The sequence below is a fragment of the Peromyscus leucopus genome, chromosome 9 (genome assembly GCF_004664715.2).
Source record: "Peromyscus leucopus breed LL Stock chromosome 9, UCI_PerLeu_2.1, whole genome shotgun sequence".
Classification (NCBI taxonomy): Eukaryota; Metazoa; Chordata; class Mammalia; order Rodentia; family Cricetidae; genus Peromyscus; species Peromyscus leucopus.
In genome coordinates, this window is record NC_051070.1 from 83,163,490 (window position 1) to 83,180,678 (window position 17,189).

At 44.1% G+C, this 17,189-nt stretch overlaps 1 protein-coding gene across 1 annotated transcript in view; it reads left to right on the top strand.

Moving 5' to 3' along the window:
- Gng2 (G protein subunit gamma 2) overlaps positions 1 to 13,772 on the top strand; it is a 105,002-nt gene extending 91,230 nt beyond the window's left edge. The window contains exon 4 of the mRNA XM_028861258.2: positions 13,300 to 13,772. Coding sequence (XP_028717091.1) covers positions 13,300 to 13,428 — 129 coding nt within the window. The 3' untranslated portion in view covers positions 13,429 to 13,772. The remainder of the gene's footprint in view (positions 1 to 13,299) is intronic.
- The last annotated feature ends 3,417 nt before the right edge of the window (positions 13,773 to 17,189 follow it).

The following is a 17,189-nucleotide window of genomic DNA, read 5'->3' on the forward strand; positions in this document are numbered from 1 at the left end:
CTCTCCTCCCTCATCCCGCCCCCCAGCCTTCCCCCTCAACTCATCCCCCATTCCCACCTCCTCCAAGGCAAGGTCTCCCATGGGGAGTGAGCAGAGCCTGGTACATTCAGTATTTAAAAACTATAGTATTTTTCTACTTTTTTTTCCCTCTACCTTAAAAAGTTTGGATTGTTCAGCGGATACAATGGGGTATGCAGTAAGCAATAAAATGTGGCTCAGGACTTAATTCCAGCCCATGCTCTGTCTTTATGAATAAAGTATTATTGGAACACACGTATACTCATCCATTTATATTTTGTGTGTGGCTTCACACTCCAACCACAGAACAGAAGTGTTATCAGGGATCATGCAGTCCACAAGACTCTGAATAATGACCTTCTGTCACTTTATGAAGCAAGTTTGCTGGCTCCTGGTTTAGAACAATTGTTCTCAGCCTGTCTGTGTGTTCACGTCACCCAAAGGGTTCTATAAACAGACCAATTCCCAAACCACACTAAAAGGAAAACCAATTAAATTAGGATCTCCTGGGTTTAGGATTCAGGCATCAGTATTTTTTTGTATCTTCAGCTAATTCCAATATACAGCCACCACTAAGAACTGCCACCTCGATCAAGGCAAGTAGTTGGAGCTGTCTCACCAGATTTGCTCAGTCCTGGATAGTGAAGGGAGGCCTCACCCACTTCCATAAAGAAGCTGGGCAGACATCGTTGGACATTTCCCCATCCACTAGAAGCTTCCTTTGTAAGCTCAGACACCTGGGGATGGGCCATACCACAATCAGATCCTGCTCCGTCGGCCCTGGCGTTCATCCTTCCCTGCTCGTGAATGAGATGGGGGCCCCTTCCTGTGTGTTTTCTTCCTCTGCCACTTTCTGGCTTCTCCTCCTTCGCTGCTCTTCTTTTTCATCCCCCTACTGAAAAAGTACAAAGAAACCATCAGGCATTTAACTGATCGGAGAAGAGAGGTGGCCCAGAGACTGCTGTTTCCTTCCCTTTATGGGGGACAGAGGCTCCACCCATCCTCCTCCTGAGAAAGAGTGGTTTTGCCATCTCTGCGAAGCTCTGCTGTGGTTGGCATTTTTTGCCACTCCTCAGAATCCCCAGACACTGGTCCGGAAGGAGAGTGTGATGTCCCAATGGGTGATAAAAATGACAGCAAGAGAGGGTGCTGAAATGACCTCTTCAGCCAGGCCATCCTTCCCGGAACCCTTGACTGCAATGGCGCCTGCCTGGTCCCTGCAGTCTGCTCAAACCCACGTCCACCAGGCCGACAGGTGCCTGGGACAGAGCTGCCAAAGAAAACACTCCAGAGGAAAATGTCATCATGTTCCTCTCGCACTGAAAACTTGACTATACCACAGCTCCCCATCCTTTGTACAATGAATCTCAGACTCTTTAATGGAAACCACAGAGCTCCCCGTGCGTCTCCTCAGCTTTATTCTCCTTTCTTTTACCCACACTGGTCATATCAACCACTTTTGATTCCCTCGAAAGGAACCTCAAAGCTTTGAATGTCCTACATCTTCCCCTTCCCCTTTTCTCTTTATTCATGGGAAATGGCACTGATTCCCTGAAGAGTCAGACCAAATCATTAGGTTCTTGGTAAAGGTCTCCAGGACCTTCCCTGTGAGGTTGGACTTGTCATCTGTCCATACTCCTCTATTTGTCTAATGAATATTTTATTGAGATTTTCTATGTTGTCAGTACTTATTAGGTTTTAGAGGTAGAAATGAGCAGATATGGGTCTTACCCTCGATAATGTGCCGCATAGTGAGGGGTTACAAAAGGTCTGAACAAGACCGACTATCAGAATAAGCAAATACATCAGGGAAGCATAATTACCAAAGGTGTCAAAGCCAACTCCTGATTGCCCTTTCAAGAGGCATAAATAAATAGCTACAGGGGGGGGGGGTAGCCTAATAAACCGTGTACCCAGCAGCCACTTGGCAGGCGATCTTCACAGCTGCATCTCTGACTTCTTCTTGATGTCATCAGACCTTCTGATGATGGAAACCCAGCAGCAGCCTGTACTAGGGCATTTGTTCCGCACCACACAGCCAGGCGGGCGTGCTGTGGTGACAGATTATTTTTAGTTTCCCTGTTGGGTAACACTGTGACTACATTGACACCATTGTCAGCCAGCTGGTTATCTGCTTTCAGGGTTCCGCCAAGGGCTTCAAGATTTCTAGCTTCCCTTCCTACTTTCTGTGCATGAGCCTGTCGGGGAGAGGGGCTTTTTGAAAGATGCCAGGCTGGTGATTTTCCAGTGACAGCAGGAACCTCAGCGTATGATCGCTTTATGCACATCTGGAAGAACCAGCGGCAGCTGAGTTGACATGAGTAGGACCCTGAACTAGAGTGCAGCTGCCGCTGGAGTTTCTAAAGGTCTCACAAACACCTTACCCCGTAGGTGGCCTCCAGAGTAACCCGGCCTGCTCCACTGGACCTCAATAACATGTTCTTGTTTTGAAACTTTTCTTGTTTTCTAGCCTTTGTATCACATGTCCCGGGGATTCGGACTAATAAAACCCTTCTCTGTTCAGAAGCCCCAGGCATATATCAGTGATGCTTCTGGCCTTTCTCTATTTCTTTGTTAGCATTTCCTTCAAGGATAGGAAGTAAAATCAAGGGAGTCAAAGTGGAGGAGTATGGAGGGGCTGTGAACAGTGACGCTTAGATCTCTAAAGCAGGACGTAGACAAACACTAGTAGTGGAATAAGGGGGTGCAGGAGGAGGGAACATGTACTGAAGCAGAGGACAGCGGGGGTCAGGAACTACCATATTGTCACCACATTAGGACTCTTCCGGTATCAAATAGAAACCGGAAGCGATCTAGCTCAGGCAGAAAGAAAGGATTAATTATAGGCGGCATGAGGTGTCTTAGAATCCAGGATAGAAATGCAGCGGTGTCAGCCATACAAGGGACAGCTAGAAGCCACCGGGAACTGCGAGTGCTCCATCATGAGCCATTGTTTCTCCTACCGGCTGTGTTTCCTGGGAAGAGTGGGTTTCTCAGCTGTCTGGTGCTTACGACAGACACAAGATGGCCACCCACTGCTCCCAGGGTAACGGAGACTCGATCACGTCTTTTCAGTTTCACATCCATAATCTGGCATCTCTGTTTGGCAAGAGTAAGATACCTCCAGCTTCAATCTCCTGCTATCAAAATCAAACTGCAGTACAAAATCATAGTTCCTAGGAATTAACCCACCCACATGGATAAGAAAGGAACTAGGGACTGATGTAAGCTAGGGTGATATATTTGACAGAGACTACTCTTTTTTTTCTTTATTAAGAAATTTTCTACTCACTCTACATACCACCCACAGATCCCATCTCCTCCCTCCCAAGCCACCTCACATCCCCACATCCCCCAAATCAAGGTCTCCCATGGGGAATCAACAGAGTGCGGCACACTGAGCCTAGGCAGGTCCAAGCCCCTCCGCACTGCACCAAGGCTGCGTAAGGTGTCACACCACAGGCACTGGGCTCCCAAAAGCATGCACCAGGGATGGATCCCAATCCCCTTCCCTGGGTGCCCTCCAAACAGTTTGAGCCAAACAACTGTCTTCCATATCCAGAGGGCCTAGTCCAGTCCCGTGGGGGCTTCATAGCCACCAGTCCACAGTTCATGGGCTCCCACTAGTGTGGCCGGTCATCTCTGCACATCTTCCCATCATGATCTTGATGTTCCCTGCCTGCAGAATCCCTCCTCTCTCTCGTCAATTGGATTCCTGGAGCTCAGTCTGACGCCTGGCCATGGATCTCTGTATCTGCTTCCATCAGGCAGTGGACAAAGGCTCTATGATGGCGGTTAGGGTATTCACTAGACCGGTCACCAGAGTAGACCAGTCTAGGCACCCTCTAGACCACTGCCAGCATTCCAAGGTGGGGTCATCCTTGTGGATTCCTGAGAGCCTCACCCTGCCTCTTCCTGTTCCCATGATGTCCTCATCTATCATGGTATCTCCCTCCTTCCCACTCTGTCCCTGTCCCTGCTCGACCCTCGAATTTCCCTATGTTCTCATCCCCCACTCCATACCCTCCACCCCCCACACACACCCAGTATGCCTATGCAGATCTCATCCACCTCTCCTTCACAGGGTCATCCATGTGTCCCTCCTAGGGTCTTTCCCTGTTAGCTAGCCTCTCTGGAGCTGTGGGTTGCAGCTGGCCATCCCTTCCCTCACATCTAGTATCCACTTATGAGTGAGTACATACTATGTTTGTCCTTCTGAGTCTGGGTTACCTCACTCAGGATGATATTTTTTAGTTCCATCCATTTGCCTGCAAATTTCATGATATCATTGTTTTTTACTGCTGAGTAGTACTCCATTGTGTATATGTGCCACATTTTCTTTATCACATTCTTCAGTTGAGGGGCATCTAGGTTGTTTCCAGGTTCTTCCTATTATGAATAATGCTGATATGAACATAGTTGAGCATGTGTCCATGTGGTAAGATTGAGCATTCCTTGGGTATATGCCCAAGAGTGGTATAGCTGGGTCTTGAGGAAGACTTACTCTCAATTTTCTGAGAAACCACCATACTGATTTCCAGAGTGGCTGTACAAGTTTGCATTCCCACCAACAGTGGAGGAGTGTTCCCCTTGCTCCACATCTTCTCCAACATAAGCTGTCTTCAGTGTTTTCAGTTTCTTAGCCATTCTGACAGGTGTAAGATGGTATCTCAGAGTTGTTTTGATTTGCATTTCCCTGATGACTAAGGATGTTGAGCAATTCTTTAAATGTCTTTCAGCCATTTGAGATTCTTCTGTTGAGAATTCTCTGTTAAACAACAGAGACTACTCTTAATCATTATGAAAAATAATCTAGAGGTAAGGGGGGGGGAAATCCAAGGCCAGAAGCATGAAGGAAATGGTTGTTTCTTACCTGATTAGTCTCATAAATTGATCGCACATAAAAGTTTCAAGCTTACTCATTTCTCCCAAATATTTCCAACCGATTCTCCTTACTGCTCTGACAATCTGTTATGTAATTCCTGCATGCCTGGTTATTCTGGGTTCCTCCCTGGGGACACTCCACCCCAAACCCCTCTTTGCCTGTGCAAATCATGTTCTTTCATTGAGTGTCAGCTCAGATCCTCACCTGTTCATGAATCTTTTCCTATTCCTACCAAATTTGCTAATTTACTTTTATTAGATAAACTTTTCCAAACAGACTGCACGGTCCTTAAAGTCGAAGGCAGTGTTTGTGTTCCCTGTGAGTCTTTGAAGATTCTAGCACAAATGCAATTAGATAAACAAAACTGCAGCAATTAGAGAGATTCAAATGCCGTATGAAAAGGGGCAGGATAGGTGGTTTTAGAGTCAAACTGTTGTGTGTCATGGTGTGAGTGCAAGTCAACACCATGTGCAGTGCATCTTTATAAATAATTCAAAACTAAAAAGCCAGGCTCATTTTAATAACTGAAAAAAATACATAAATTAGTGCATCAAGTCTGGGCATTTCTAATGAGTAAATCGTCTTTCTGATGATAGACTCATAGTGCATAGGAACTGAACTTCAGAGAATACTGGGAGACAAAGTGGTTTACACCAGGACCAGGTTTGGTGGTGTGCATCTGTAACCCCACCTGAGAGACAGAGACAGGGGGATTGCTGCAAGTTCAAGAACAGTCTGAGCTGCATAGCAAGACTCTGGGAGAGTGGGAACGAGAGAGAGAGAGAGAGAGAGAGAGGGGGGTGGGGTGGGGGGGTGGGGGGAGCTAGTTAGACATCATGCTTGATGCTAGGAAAAGGACACATAGCCTTGGTTTGGGCCTTTGTAAATATTTTTCCAACATTTGAGTTGAAAGCTTTAATATCCCTTCCTCAAAGTGATAGGTTTAATTTTATTAGGAAGAGTAGGCTATAATCCTCCTTATAGGTCAATTGAGAACATCTCCGTGGATGATAAAATCAGTAAAGCATACAAAGAACTTACAGATATTCAAGGACGGTCAGTCTCAGTTCACTGCAGTAGCTGGAAATGAAGCCAATGCTTTTCAATTAAATTCTGCTCTGTATTGATATGAGTGTGGAACTTCGGTTTCTTGAGGACTGATACAGTTTTTAACAACTTAGTAGCTATTTTTCCATCACAAAGTGTATACTTAGCCTTATGCATCGTACATAGCCACCAGGGAAACATTATATACTAAGCACTCTGAATTAAAAAACCCGAAGCGTTCCTAAATCCAAAACTTCCTAAGCATCAAGACAGTGACAGTGTCACCAGGGGGAAACTCCACAATGACCTCATTTGACAGGTCACAGTAAAAACATAAGCTCATAAGTATGCTATGTAGCATGACTTCCAGGCCATATGCGTGAGACATATGAAACATAAATGAATTTTGTATTTTGACTTATGTCTTAGCCACAAGAAGTCTCATCATATAATATAATATAACTTCAATTTTTTATTTAAAAACTTCCAAAACACAATGGTCTAAGCATTTGAGATCCTCATTTGTACTATAAAACCTTAGACATTTCAAATCCCTGGGAAGTTAAGTTCTTGAAGTAGCCTAGTTTTCAGTGAAAATGGAGTCTTCCTTCCTAAAAAAAAAAAAAAAAAAAAAAAAAAAAAAAAAAAAAAAAAAAAAAAAAAAAAGCTGTTTAGCCAAGCCTGGTGGAGTGAGCTCGTAGTACCAGCTACACCAGAGACTGAGGCAGCCCTGGATAAGTGCATTAATGTGGGTGGTGGGTGCACCAACTGAGGAAGCGACTTCATGGTTGACACCCTTCAATGCACAGGCAGCTTCCCATGGGCAGAGGCAACGGTGGTCTATTGGGCCTTGTTTCTTTGCCTGATGGCTTACGTGTATTCTGAGACATCAATTTGAAGATGGAGCTCAATTTCAGGATGCAATGAAAATGGACCTGTATCTTTTCATTCCATTTAAGTTTGGCGGGAGGTCTGGTTTTTATCTCTGTAGAAAACTGCCCCTTCTGCAGCTTCTCCGAGACATCAAGGCATCTGTCTGCCTAGAATAGGTTCTTGTGATTTCAGAGCTTATGGCCCTAGTCTGATGGCCTTTACTGGGGCTGTCCAGAGTCCCCCCTCTCCTCGCTCCTTGGTTTGAGGTTGGCGAGGTTACCGCATAGCTGTATTTCAGCAATTGTCAGTCTGGGAAAATAAATGCTACTGTCAGAAGTAAACTCTTGGGCTACAGACATCTCAGTTATGGACAAGTCACAGGTACAGTGCCGAGCGCCTGTATTTTCCCACCGTGTGGAATAAGCTAAGGAGCGGGCCCACCGCCTTCAAACGCTTTAATGTCTGTTTTGCACAACTAAAGACCCTCATCTCCATGATCATAATGTGATCGTCAGAGTCAATATGATACACAGTTCAACTCTAATCCTGAGACCCCCCATCTAAATATTGAAAATTGCCCTCAATCATACCTTCTTTAGAGAAAGGACTTGACTGAAAATCCTGCCTTGCACTTAGCTGCCCTGTATGACACATTTCCTCTCATGACCTTGACACATTTTAACATTGTGGGCCATTTATTTTACGCAAGGTCACTCAGTTTGGGCTTGTCTGACTTTTCTTTCCTTCCACCACGTGGGCCCCGGGGACCAAACTCAGGTTGTGAGGCTCGGCAGCAAGGACATTTACCCACAGAGCCCCTTTGCCATCCCCCAGTCGGATATTTCTCTCTGAATAAATTCTAGTTAGAAAACTTTGGTCGTATGGAGTGTTACTTTGTTGTGCCCCCTTCTGCGCAAGTGAGACTTGATTTTGAGCTGTTACTTACTAGTGACATTAACTTTGATGATGGACTGAGGCAGCACCTTCCAGGTTTCTCCATGAAAAGCAATTCTTTTTCCCTTTGTACTTCATCAATATTTGGGAACCCTGAGGAGCACTAGATTATGTAATTCTTTTACTCCTCTAGAGCATTCTGTTATTTTTTAAATGTATTTAATTATGTTGCTATGAGCTCCGGGTGTCCCCTTTAGATCAGTGGTTTATAAAAATCGTTATTAAATTTTTTTAATCATTTTATTTTATATGTACAGCTGTTTTGCCTGCATGTGTGTCTGTGCACTAAGTGTATGCCTGGCACTCCAGGAGGGCAGAAGAGGACACCAGATCCCCCTGTAAGCAGCCATGTGGATGCTGGGAATTGAACCCAGGTCTGCTGGAAGAGCGGCCATGCTCTTACCCACACAAACCACTCTCCAGCCCCTGTAATCTGTTATTTTTACATTTGAGATTACCTGAGCCTCTTTCATGTGTCAGCACTGATGACACAGTGATGAATAGACAGATAAGGTTCCTGCCCTCCTACCAAAGAGGGCTTGAAGAGTTAGAAAAGATTAAGCAACCAATGAGCAAGCTCAGAAGGATAATCATGCCGGCGAGGGGTGAGGCTTCTGTGAGAGAGAAGAGGGCTCCACTTGGACAGAGAAGGTTAAAGAGTGTCAGTTTGGGTGAGGGGATCAGTGAGCTCTCTCTTAGGAGCCATATTTCTGTTGATTCCTGGCAGAAAAACATGGAGCACACGGCAGAGGATGTGAAGGAAGACTGTTTTTCAGGATCCTATATACAAAACTATAAGGCAGAAAGGACTACAGAGCTTTCAAAATTAAAGGGGAAAAGTACTGAGGCATGAAACTGGAGAGGAGTGTGTCCCAAATATTCAGAACCCATGGGCCAGTGTGTGATGTTTTTGTTTCTACAAAGTATAGTGGGAAACAACTCACGATTTCAAATGGGGACTTCCTCCACAAGGCAATCTGGGTTCCTAAACCATCTCTGCAGCTACAGTGTGATGACACCAGCTGTGACACTTTCGAAAGCAGAGAAGTCATTCAGCTTCCTAAACAGTTTGGTGCCCTTGACCTAACTATCTGCTGAAGTTCATGGTCCCCTTCTCAGAACAATGCTCTTAAATTACCAAGGAAACTGACTATGTTGAAATATAGCATATCACAATATTTTTATAAAATATTTTAGATAATAGCATACTTCAAAAACTATTTTCAAGAACTATATATAATATATACTATGATTATATATTATATATGTATATTTATATATAGTTTTATATGTAGTTATATATAACTATATATAAATATACATATTATATATACATATTATATATATAATATAACTATATAATATATACTATGATTATATATATAACTATATATAATATATACTATGATTATAGATATGTCCCTTTATTATACAGTCTAATGCCATGCCTGTAACCATAAAGTGGATAAATAGGAATACAATGTTGAGCTATGAAGATGACTGTAATATGACTGAAAATACCTGATTCTATTGACTGACTGACTCACCTGCAGAGCTCATGCTAGTATCTGTGTTTATAATGAAAGGAGATGATAAATTTCCATTTGACATTAGAAAAAAAAACAAAGGAATAATTTTTATCATCAACGTTCACAGACCACTCTTTAAATTCTGTCCTTGGGCCCATTGGGGGAACCCAATGAATGACTTTTTATATAAGCGGTGGTTATTTCAGTTGTCACAGAGAAAATGGAGCTTCCAACTCGGGAGATGACGGACAGCCAGGGGTCTACACGTAGGACATTTTTGGAGAATGAATCAACAGGACAGAAAAGGTAGAGACTATTTTAAATTTCTGGGGAAAATCTCCGTGGAACACCTGCTCCTATGAAAGTGTTAGAAAGGATCCCCCAAAGCCTGAGATCCAGGCAGAACGTCGCACAGTCTACACTAAGGTAAGGGACACATGTGACAGTCTGGGTAGAGTCTGAATCGGGAACATGAACACTCGCCATTGGCTGTTCCTGAGCTGAGACCCAAGCCAAGCACTTACTCAGGGAACCCTAGAATCCACACATCCACATTGAGGACCGTGCTGGACATGACGGCACACATCTGTAATGCCAGTGTCTAAGAAACTGAGACACTAAATTGAACACCAGCCTGAGCTAAGGAGCAAGGGGCAGGGCAGCAGGATAAGATCCTGTCCCCAAAGCAAACAACAGAAAGAGCAAAGCCTGAGGATATTAATCACCTACAGACACACACGCTACTACTCTACAGATTAAATACGACCCTTGGTGGAAAGTGGTTTACACAGTGCTGACACATAGCAAAGGACACAGATATTGGCAATTATTCTAGTTATTAACAAGATTCTGATGTGTTGGATTGTCATCCACAAGAGACTGCAATCTAATTGAGGAAGCAAAATATATTTTGAAAAGGAAATCATTCAGAATCATTTGTTCAAATATAAACTATGAGCAACTCCGTATTATTAATTTTTCCCACTCTAGTATCTTCTGGGTCATAGAAAAGCACGTTGGGGACTGGAGAGATGACCTGGTGGCTGAGAGCACTGGCTGCTCTTCCAGAAAACCTGGTTTAGTCCCCAGCACCCGCTTGGCATCTCACAACAGTCTGTAACTCTGGTCCCAGAGGGTCCAGTGTCCTCTTCTGGCCTCCTGGGGCACCGCACACGCAAGGTACGCAGACATGCCTGCAGGCAGACACTGATACACGTACACTGATTCTGAAGTACTTCAGAAACTTTGTGCCCCGTGTTTGTATGTGAGCATCGTGGGTGCGTAGGTGTGGATGGTACCAGATCTCTTCCTAACAAAGGTGATTTCAGTACTGCTGTTTTTACAGTGTCTGCTGCTCAGCAGGTAAGCTCCTGTTTAATGTCGACTGCTCAAATAAGCAAAAGTCACGACCAAAAAAAAAAAAAAAAAAAAAATGGCTGCAGTCCTTCTCAAAGTCCGGCGTTTGCCCTCGTTTCAGGGAGTAAGCCTAGAATGGGCCATTTCCTCTCATTTTGCCGTCAGCGAGTTTAGTAAAGGTGTGTGAAGAACGACAGCTTCCACCTGTGGGACTAGCCGGGGATTTGAGTGGTTTGCACGCAGATGGCTACTGCTTAACAGAAAAACAACAGTCTGAGTTCTTCTTCTGCCATATCATTTGCTGCCTGAGGATGACCACACTCAGGAAATCTGCTGATCCTCCGGGTTCCATCTGTAGATGGCAGATACTGATTTTTACTTAAGCACTGTCATGAAGAGAGGAAGAAAAAGATGACTTGATGGAACAAAATGGGCCACAATGAAAATATTTCACAAGGACCATAATGTCTATTAAAGAGATAGGTTTCTGGAACAAATATACTATACCACATAGTTCTTCCCCCCCTCCTTAAATTCATGTCCACCTAGAATCTTAGACTGTGACTTCATTTGGTAACGGGGTGTTTGTAGGTGTGATCGGGTTAACGGGAGACCCTAACGCAATGACTGGTGGGTTTTGAACAGCAGAGAGAATGCCATGTAGACAGGGGTCAGCACTGGAGTGAGTGCTCCGTGTACAAACCAGGGAACATAAAAATCACTACAACCCGCTAAGAGTGACGCGGAGCAGATTCTCCCTCGGAGGGTTGGGGACCAACCCTGCTGACTGACACCTTAATTTTAAACATCAAATTTCTAACACCGTGAGAGAATGTACTGCTGCTGCTGTTTTGGTCTGTCTGGTTTGTAATGCTACATCAAGGCAACCACGGGAAATGAATACATGTATCAGTGTTTATATCCAAACCAAGGTAAGCTGGGCTTCCTGGCAGTAACCATGGGTCCTCCTCCCATTGTCCTGGACTTCCAACACAGATATACTTCCTACTCCTACTACAGAGCAAGAGAAATTTTAACTTGATGTCAAGAGCAAAGTAGGTTTGTGATTACAGAGCGACTATGAGATCTTTCCTAATGAGATCATGACCCCACGCATTGTCATTGTCATCAGGAACACTGGCCTAGGGAGCAGTGTCCATCTGGAATATTGCATCTTTCTGGTCTGTGGCAAAGAGAATAGAGAAAGAGAAAAATCCAGCATTTGTTGATTGAGAACATGACATTGACTTCCATACCCATCCTGTTAATCATAAAATTGGTACACCTGTAAGTGATGGGAGTCTAATCCACTTGGTCCCAAGGCAAAGCAAGGGTGTGGCCATTGATCCATGCATGGAAACATGTGACTGGATGAAGGGAGGTCCTAATTATAACATCATATGGACAGAGTGGCAGGGGGAAGAGTGTCTGGCAAGACATGCATGGATTCTTCTACCCCAAAATGATTACTATCAATTCTTCTCACATCTCATTGGCCAGAACAAATTGCTTGCGATATAACCAAGGTGTTGGACAGCACCTTGTGGATCTATGGGCCCTACCTGTAGTGAGGAGCATGGTGTATTTTTAGCAATAGTATAATCTGCTCAAGTCTTAGGGAAGATTATACTTGCAGTAGTCACTGTGAGAGACTTTCACACCCTACAGTGGTGGTGGTTTCATGAGCAAATGTCTTTGGGAGTGACCTTCAACACAAGTGTATTGTGTCATATAAGAAAGCAATGACTGACTTTGTTTCTGATTCCAAATGGCATTCTTCTGGGCGATCACCTAAATCATCCCCAGATGTCAGCTGATCTCTCAACATTAAATTTAGCTCGCCAAGTAACAAAAATGTGCAACAACCATAAAGGAAAGTGCCACTGGCAACACCTCACAAGGAGCTGGGATGTGCAGCCCACCATCTCCAAAAACAGGCCAGCACCCTACTGGGGACCACACATAGTGATGCTATACTGTATATATTCTGCACTACATGATATCAGTGTGTGTGTGTGTGTGTGTGTGTGTGTGTGTGTGTGTGTGTGTGTGTTTGTACTTGAAGCTATGCATCCTGGGTAGAAAAGGGATACCAGCCTGGCTTTGGCATGCCTAGCAGAATTCCAAAAGCAGGGGCATAGCTATCGATATGTAGATATACAGGTATCTTATATATGTTATCTATAAATATGGGTTATCTACAGGTATATAATAACAGTGGCTGTCCTGTGTGAAAAGCTTCCTATGTGTGAGGGCCTGGAAGTTTTTCCTGGGTTAGCTCACTCGGTCGTCCTTGCCAGCAGGTGCAGCAGCTGAGGTATACAGAAGTGGAAAACAGGGTTGGCCCTTGCATGCCCCTGATGCTGAGTGCTTCTTTTGTCCGAGGCCCTAAGTCTGAGGCTCTTCTGTTTGAGGCTCCTTTTACATTAGGTCCCCACCTGCTGGCAACAGTCTGTCCGCTCAGCTTCGTTGACACCTTGTCTGGGGTCAAGGAGCTGAGTTTCTGCAGGTGGAGAGTCTCCTCCCTTCACTTTCGTTCTTTGCTTAGCTGGATGAGCCCCAGCGTGGTGGAGGCCAAAGCTGAGGTTTGGGTCCAGGCCTGTCTAACCTTTCAGACGTTCCTGCCTTCCCTTGCAGGTGTCCAAGGCGGCTGCGGACTTGATGGCCTACTGTGAGGCACACGCCAAGGAAGACCCCCTGCTGACCCCAGTCCCGGCCTCAGAAAATCCCTTTCGGGAGAAGAAGTTCTTCTGCGCTATCCTTTAAGTCTCTGAGAGGAGGCTGAAGAGCACCGGGGCTCCTGGGACATTGGTGTAGAGTTCCTAACAAAGTGGGCGCCTTTCTCGTCCACAGCATTTAAAGAGAGGAAGGAGAACCATCCTGGACACTCCGGGCTGTGCATGTTTAACGAACTGTCCCCTTATGAGAATGGAAGCTGATTCCACGTCCCAACTTTAGAGATCTGACCCAGCAGACCTGCCTGGAGGAGGGGAATGTATAAAAAAAAACAAAAACAAAATCGATGTCACTTCTTTTCTGCTATCCCTCTAAAACCTTACATTTCTGCTTCATATTTAAAAACAAAATAAACATTAAAGCCGGTGTCCTGAGCTGAGATATGGCTGACCTTCTGGGAATGAGAATTGTCTTTCAAATACCCTCTGATAAGCTGTCGTCCCGTGTAGCCACAGTTCTGTTGAGTGACATCCATGTTTGGTCCTTCGTGCCTTTCCCCTTCCCTTCCCTTTCTCTTTCTGTACCCCTCCCTGGTAGTGTACTGTGGAGATAAGGCTGGGTTTGTGTGTTACCCTGAACTCTAAGGATGAGTGAATAGCTGAGACACTTAGAAAGATGTTCCCTATGGTATTTCTTCACAAGAATAAAAGAAAGAAAGAAAGAACACACACACATACACCACACACACCGCACACATTCACACAATGCCGGCTATCTGTGTTCTCTTACCACTCTTCTTAATATTTGTATATGATAGTTTTGATTCTGCAAGTAGAAGTAAATCATGTGTTGTGACTGGTGCTTTCATGTCTTTGTGGTAGTTTTTGAGTAATAATACTGCATGAAAATGTCCCCATGTTGCATCCATTCAGAAGTTTTGTTGTTCAGCTGGAAAGCTAAGAAGAGAAGTGAAAGAGAAAAAGATTTGAGGCGGGGGTCCTCTGTATTTTGAAAACTGAGATCACTTCAGCGCCTTAGTCATCCTGAAATACCTTCTAGTTAACTGTGGTGTCAGCGCCCAGACACAGATTCTCCCCAATCCACAGCGTTTGAACAGCACAGTTACCCCGTACTGGAGACCGGGCAGGGATCCACCATGACTTAGGAAGGCACTGTCAGAATAGCAACCCCTTTCCCACTTTCCAGGAACTGTGGAAATCATAGGCAAAAGAATATTGTCCCTGTTCAACACTAGAAACCTATGGCCCCCTTAAGCTCAAGCGTCAGAAGAAATAAACCCCCCAGCTTCAAAGAAGGTGGCCACCCCCAGAACACCCGCTGCTGGAGAGACAAGTCCCCCAGGCACACTGAGCAGCCCCCGCAGCTGGCTCTTCTTCCCACCGACCTGGTCCTCACTTTTCATTCCCCGAAAAGTTCGAAGCAATCATTGCTTTGTGCCCTGTTGGCCAGAGCCTCTCTGCCCTATTTACAGCTTCCTTTGGCTAGCGCTCTCTTCCCACAATAAAACACTGAGAGTGGTGTTTTGTTTTGTTTGGGAGGGGGTTGTTTTGTTTTGTTTTTTGTTGTTTTGATTTTTTGTTTTGTTTTTTGGGTGGTTTTTTTTTTTTCTTTTTGGTGGTGGTTTTTGTTGTTTTGTTTTGGGTGGTGTTTTTTTCACTGCAGATGTAACCTCCATCGTTAATGAAAGGTCCTGGGAGACTCCACAAGCTTTCTGCGTTCTTCCCAGTCAAAGAGGGCCTTCTGTACATCTTGTTTGTTATCAAATCCTAAAAGACCACTACAGCCAAGTTAACTTTACTTTCTCCTCCTACCTTCCTCTTCCTCATTTTTAAAAAGAGTGTGTGGGGCGGTGGGGTGGGTACCTGGAGGGAAGAGAAGATAAAAAAGATTTCCTATTTATAGCAAGGACCCATTTTGAAATAGACTTGGTAAATATTTTTCTCTTTTATGGGTTTTCGGTAAAGGAATAAATATGTCCATTTAAAATTTATGCCTGAGGTGGGAAGATGAGGATATCAGAACATGTCTCAATGCATAAATGCGATTTTGTAACCAGGAACTCTCTTCTGGTCAGATCTTGGGGGTTTGTTATTGTGGGACACTCAGGAAGATTTAGTGGTTGAAATAAAAAGCTGTGGGTCTTTACAGAACTCTGCTGTTGTGCAGTTGAGGGCACTGTGGAATCAGCTAAAAGTGTCACACATTTCAAGTGAGCTGAAACGTGAGGATGTGTTCACACGTCAACTAGGGGCACTCTTTGCTGGTGAGTGGCATCACTAGAAGAATTCTGGACTTCTGTGCAAATTTAGACCTCTGAAGCAATTAAAGTGGAATCACAATCTTCAGAGCACACCTTGTACAGGTCTAACAATTAAAAATTAAGGGTTTATGAATTACTCATGAGCATACTTACAGAATGAGAAAGCAGAAAATGCATTCCCCTTCTGAAAGGAAGTTTCAGGAAAATATCTGGTCTCTCACAATTTCATATCCTTCGGTATGGAGCTATAACTAGAATCAGTTTTGACTTACTGATGTTTGTATTTATTAAAGGGGAAAAAAGTTTTGTTTACTTGGGTCTCCAAAGAGCTTAATTCTTTCAGAATGTCAACTATCATTTTCATCAGCATAATTTTATCTTAGAGTAACTAATAGGAAACTTCAGCTAAGTTATTTAGGGCCCTCATTTCTATATGCCTGGATAATAATTAAAATCTGCCATGGAATTAGGAGATAATAAATGTCATACTTATAATGCAGTGTCTGTTAAATGCAATGTCTGTTAAAATACTTGAACCATTTTCAATACCAACTCCAATTTAAGATGTTTTTCAATTTGAAAGCAAGTAAGATATAACTTAAATCATCATCAGATTTTAAAAAATTAATCATATTTTCCCTCATATGCTTGTATTCACATAATGAATTTTGAGTAAATCAAGCCAATGGCCTTTAGGAGATTTTTATACTTTTTTCTTTTTCCTTAGTGTTTGTTTCTAGCTGCTCCTGGAAATGATGGATATCATGTGTATATTACTGTCTCATAGCCCAACAATTGTTCAGATCTCCACACTTCCTGTATAAGATCTCTGGAATGTGTCTTTAAAGAGAAGGGAACAGAAACATTGGGTGGAGGGGGGCTTGTTGCGTTTTGGGTTGGGTTTTTTTTTTTCCAGTTTTTCAAGACAGGGTCTCACTATGTAGCTCTGGCTGTCCTGGAACTTGTTCTGTAGACCAGGCTGGCCTCGAACTCAGAGATCCCCTGCCTCTGATTCTCGAGTGCTGGGATTAAAGGTGCAAGCCACCATGCCCAGCTTAGAAATGTTAAAGCAGGAGAACCTGAATGTAGTGTGCACATCTTTATCCCACACGAACCGTGTATTTGTTATAATAAATGGAATTTTCAGATGCATTTCCTGTGGGGTCACTTTTATTGCAAACACCTGTGGACCACCTCCCACGTCAGTGCTGATTGTAAAATGACCTGGGGAAGCAGAGGTGGGGAAACGGAGATCCATGGTTCCTTTAGGAGTTTGTTCACAGCAGTTTTTAAACAGAGGTTGATGCTCTGCAGAAAGACCGTCTTCCTAGGTTGCTGTGTCTCGTGTACAACCCTTGGGAACAAAGAGGCATGGCAGGAAGGGTGCTCGGGCTCTGCAGGCTGGACCAGAGGAGAGACGTGCGAGCTGCATAGACCGCGTAGCTTGCTGTAGCTGCCCCCCAATAGTACCACCCTACCCTCACCGTATTCAGAGTGTGCTGTTCTGTCTGTGATTTTAAAACTATACTTGAGAAGACCGAACCTTTGAATCCTAGATTCAGCAGTCTCC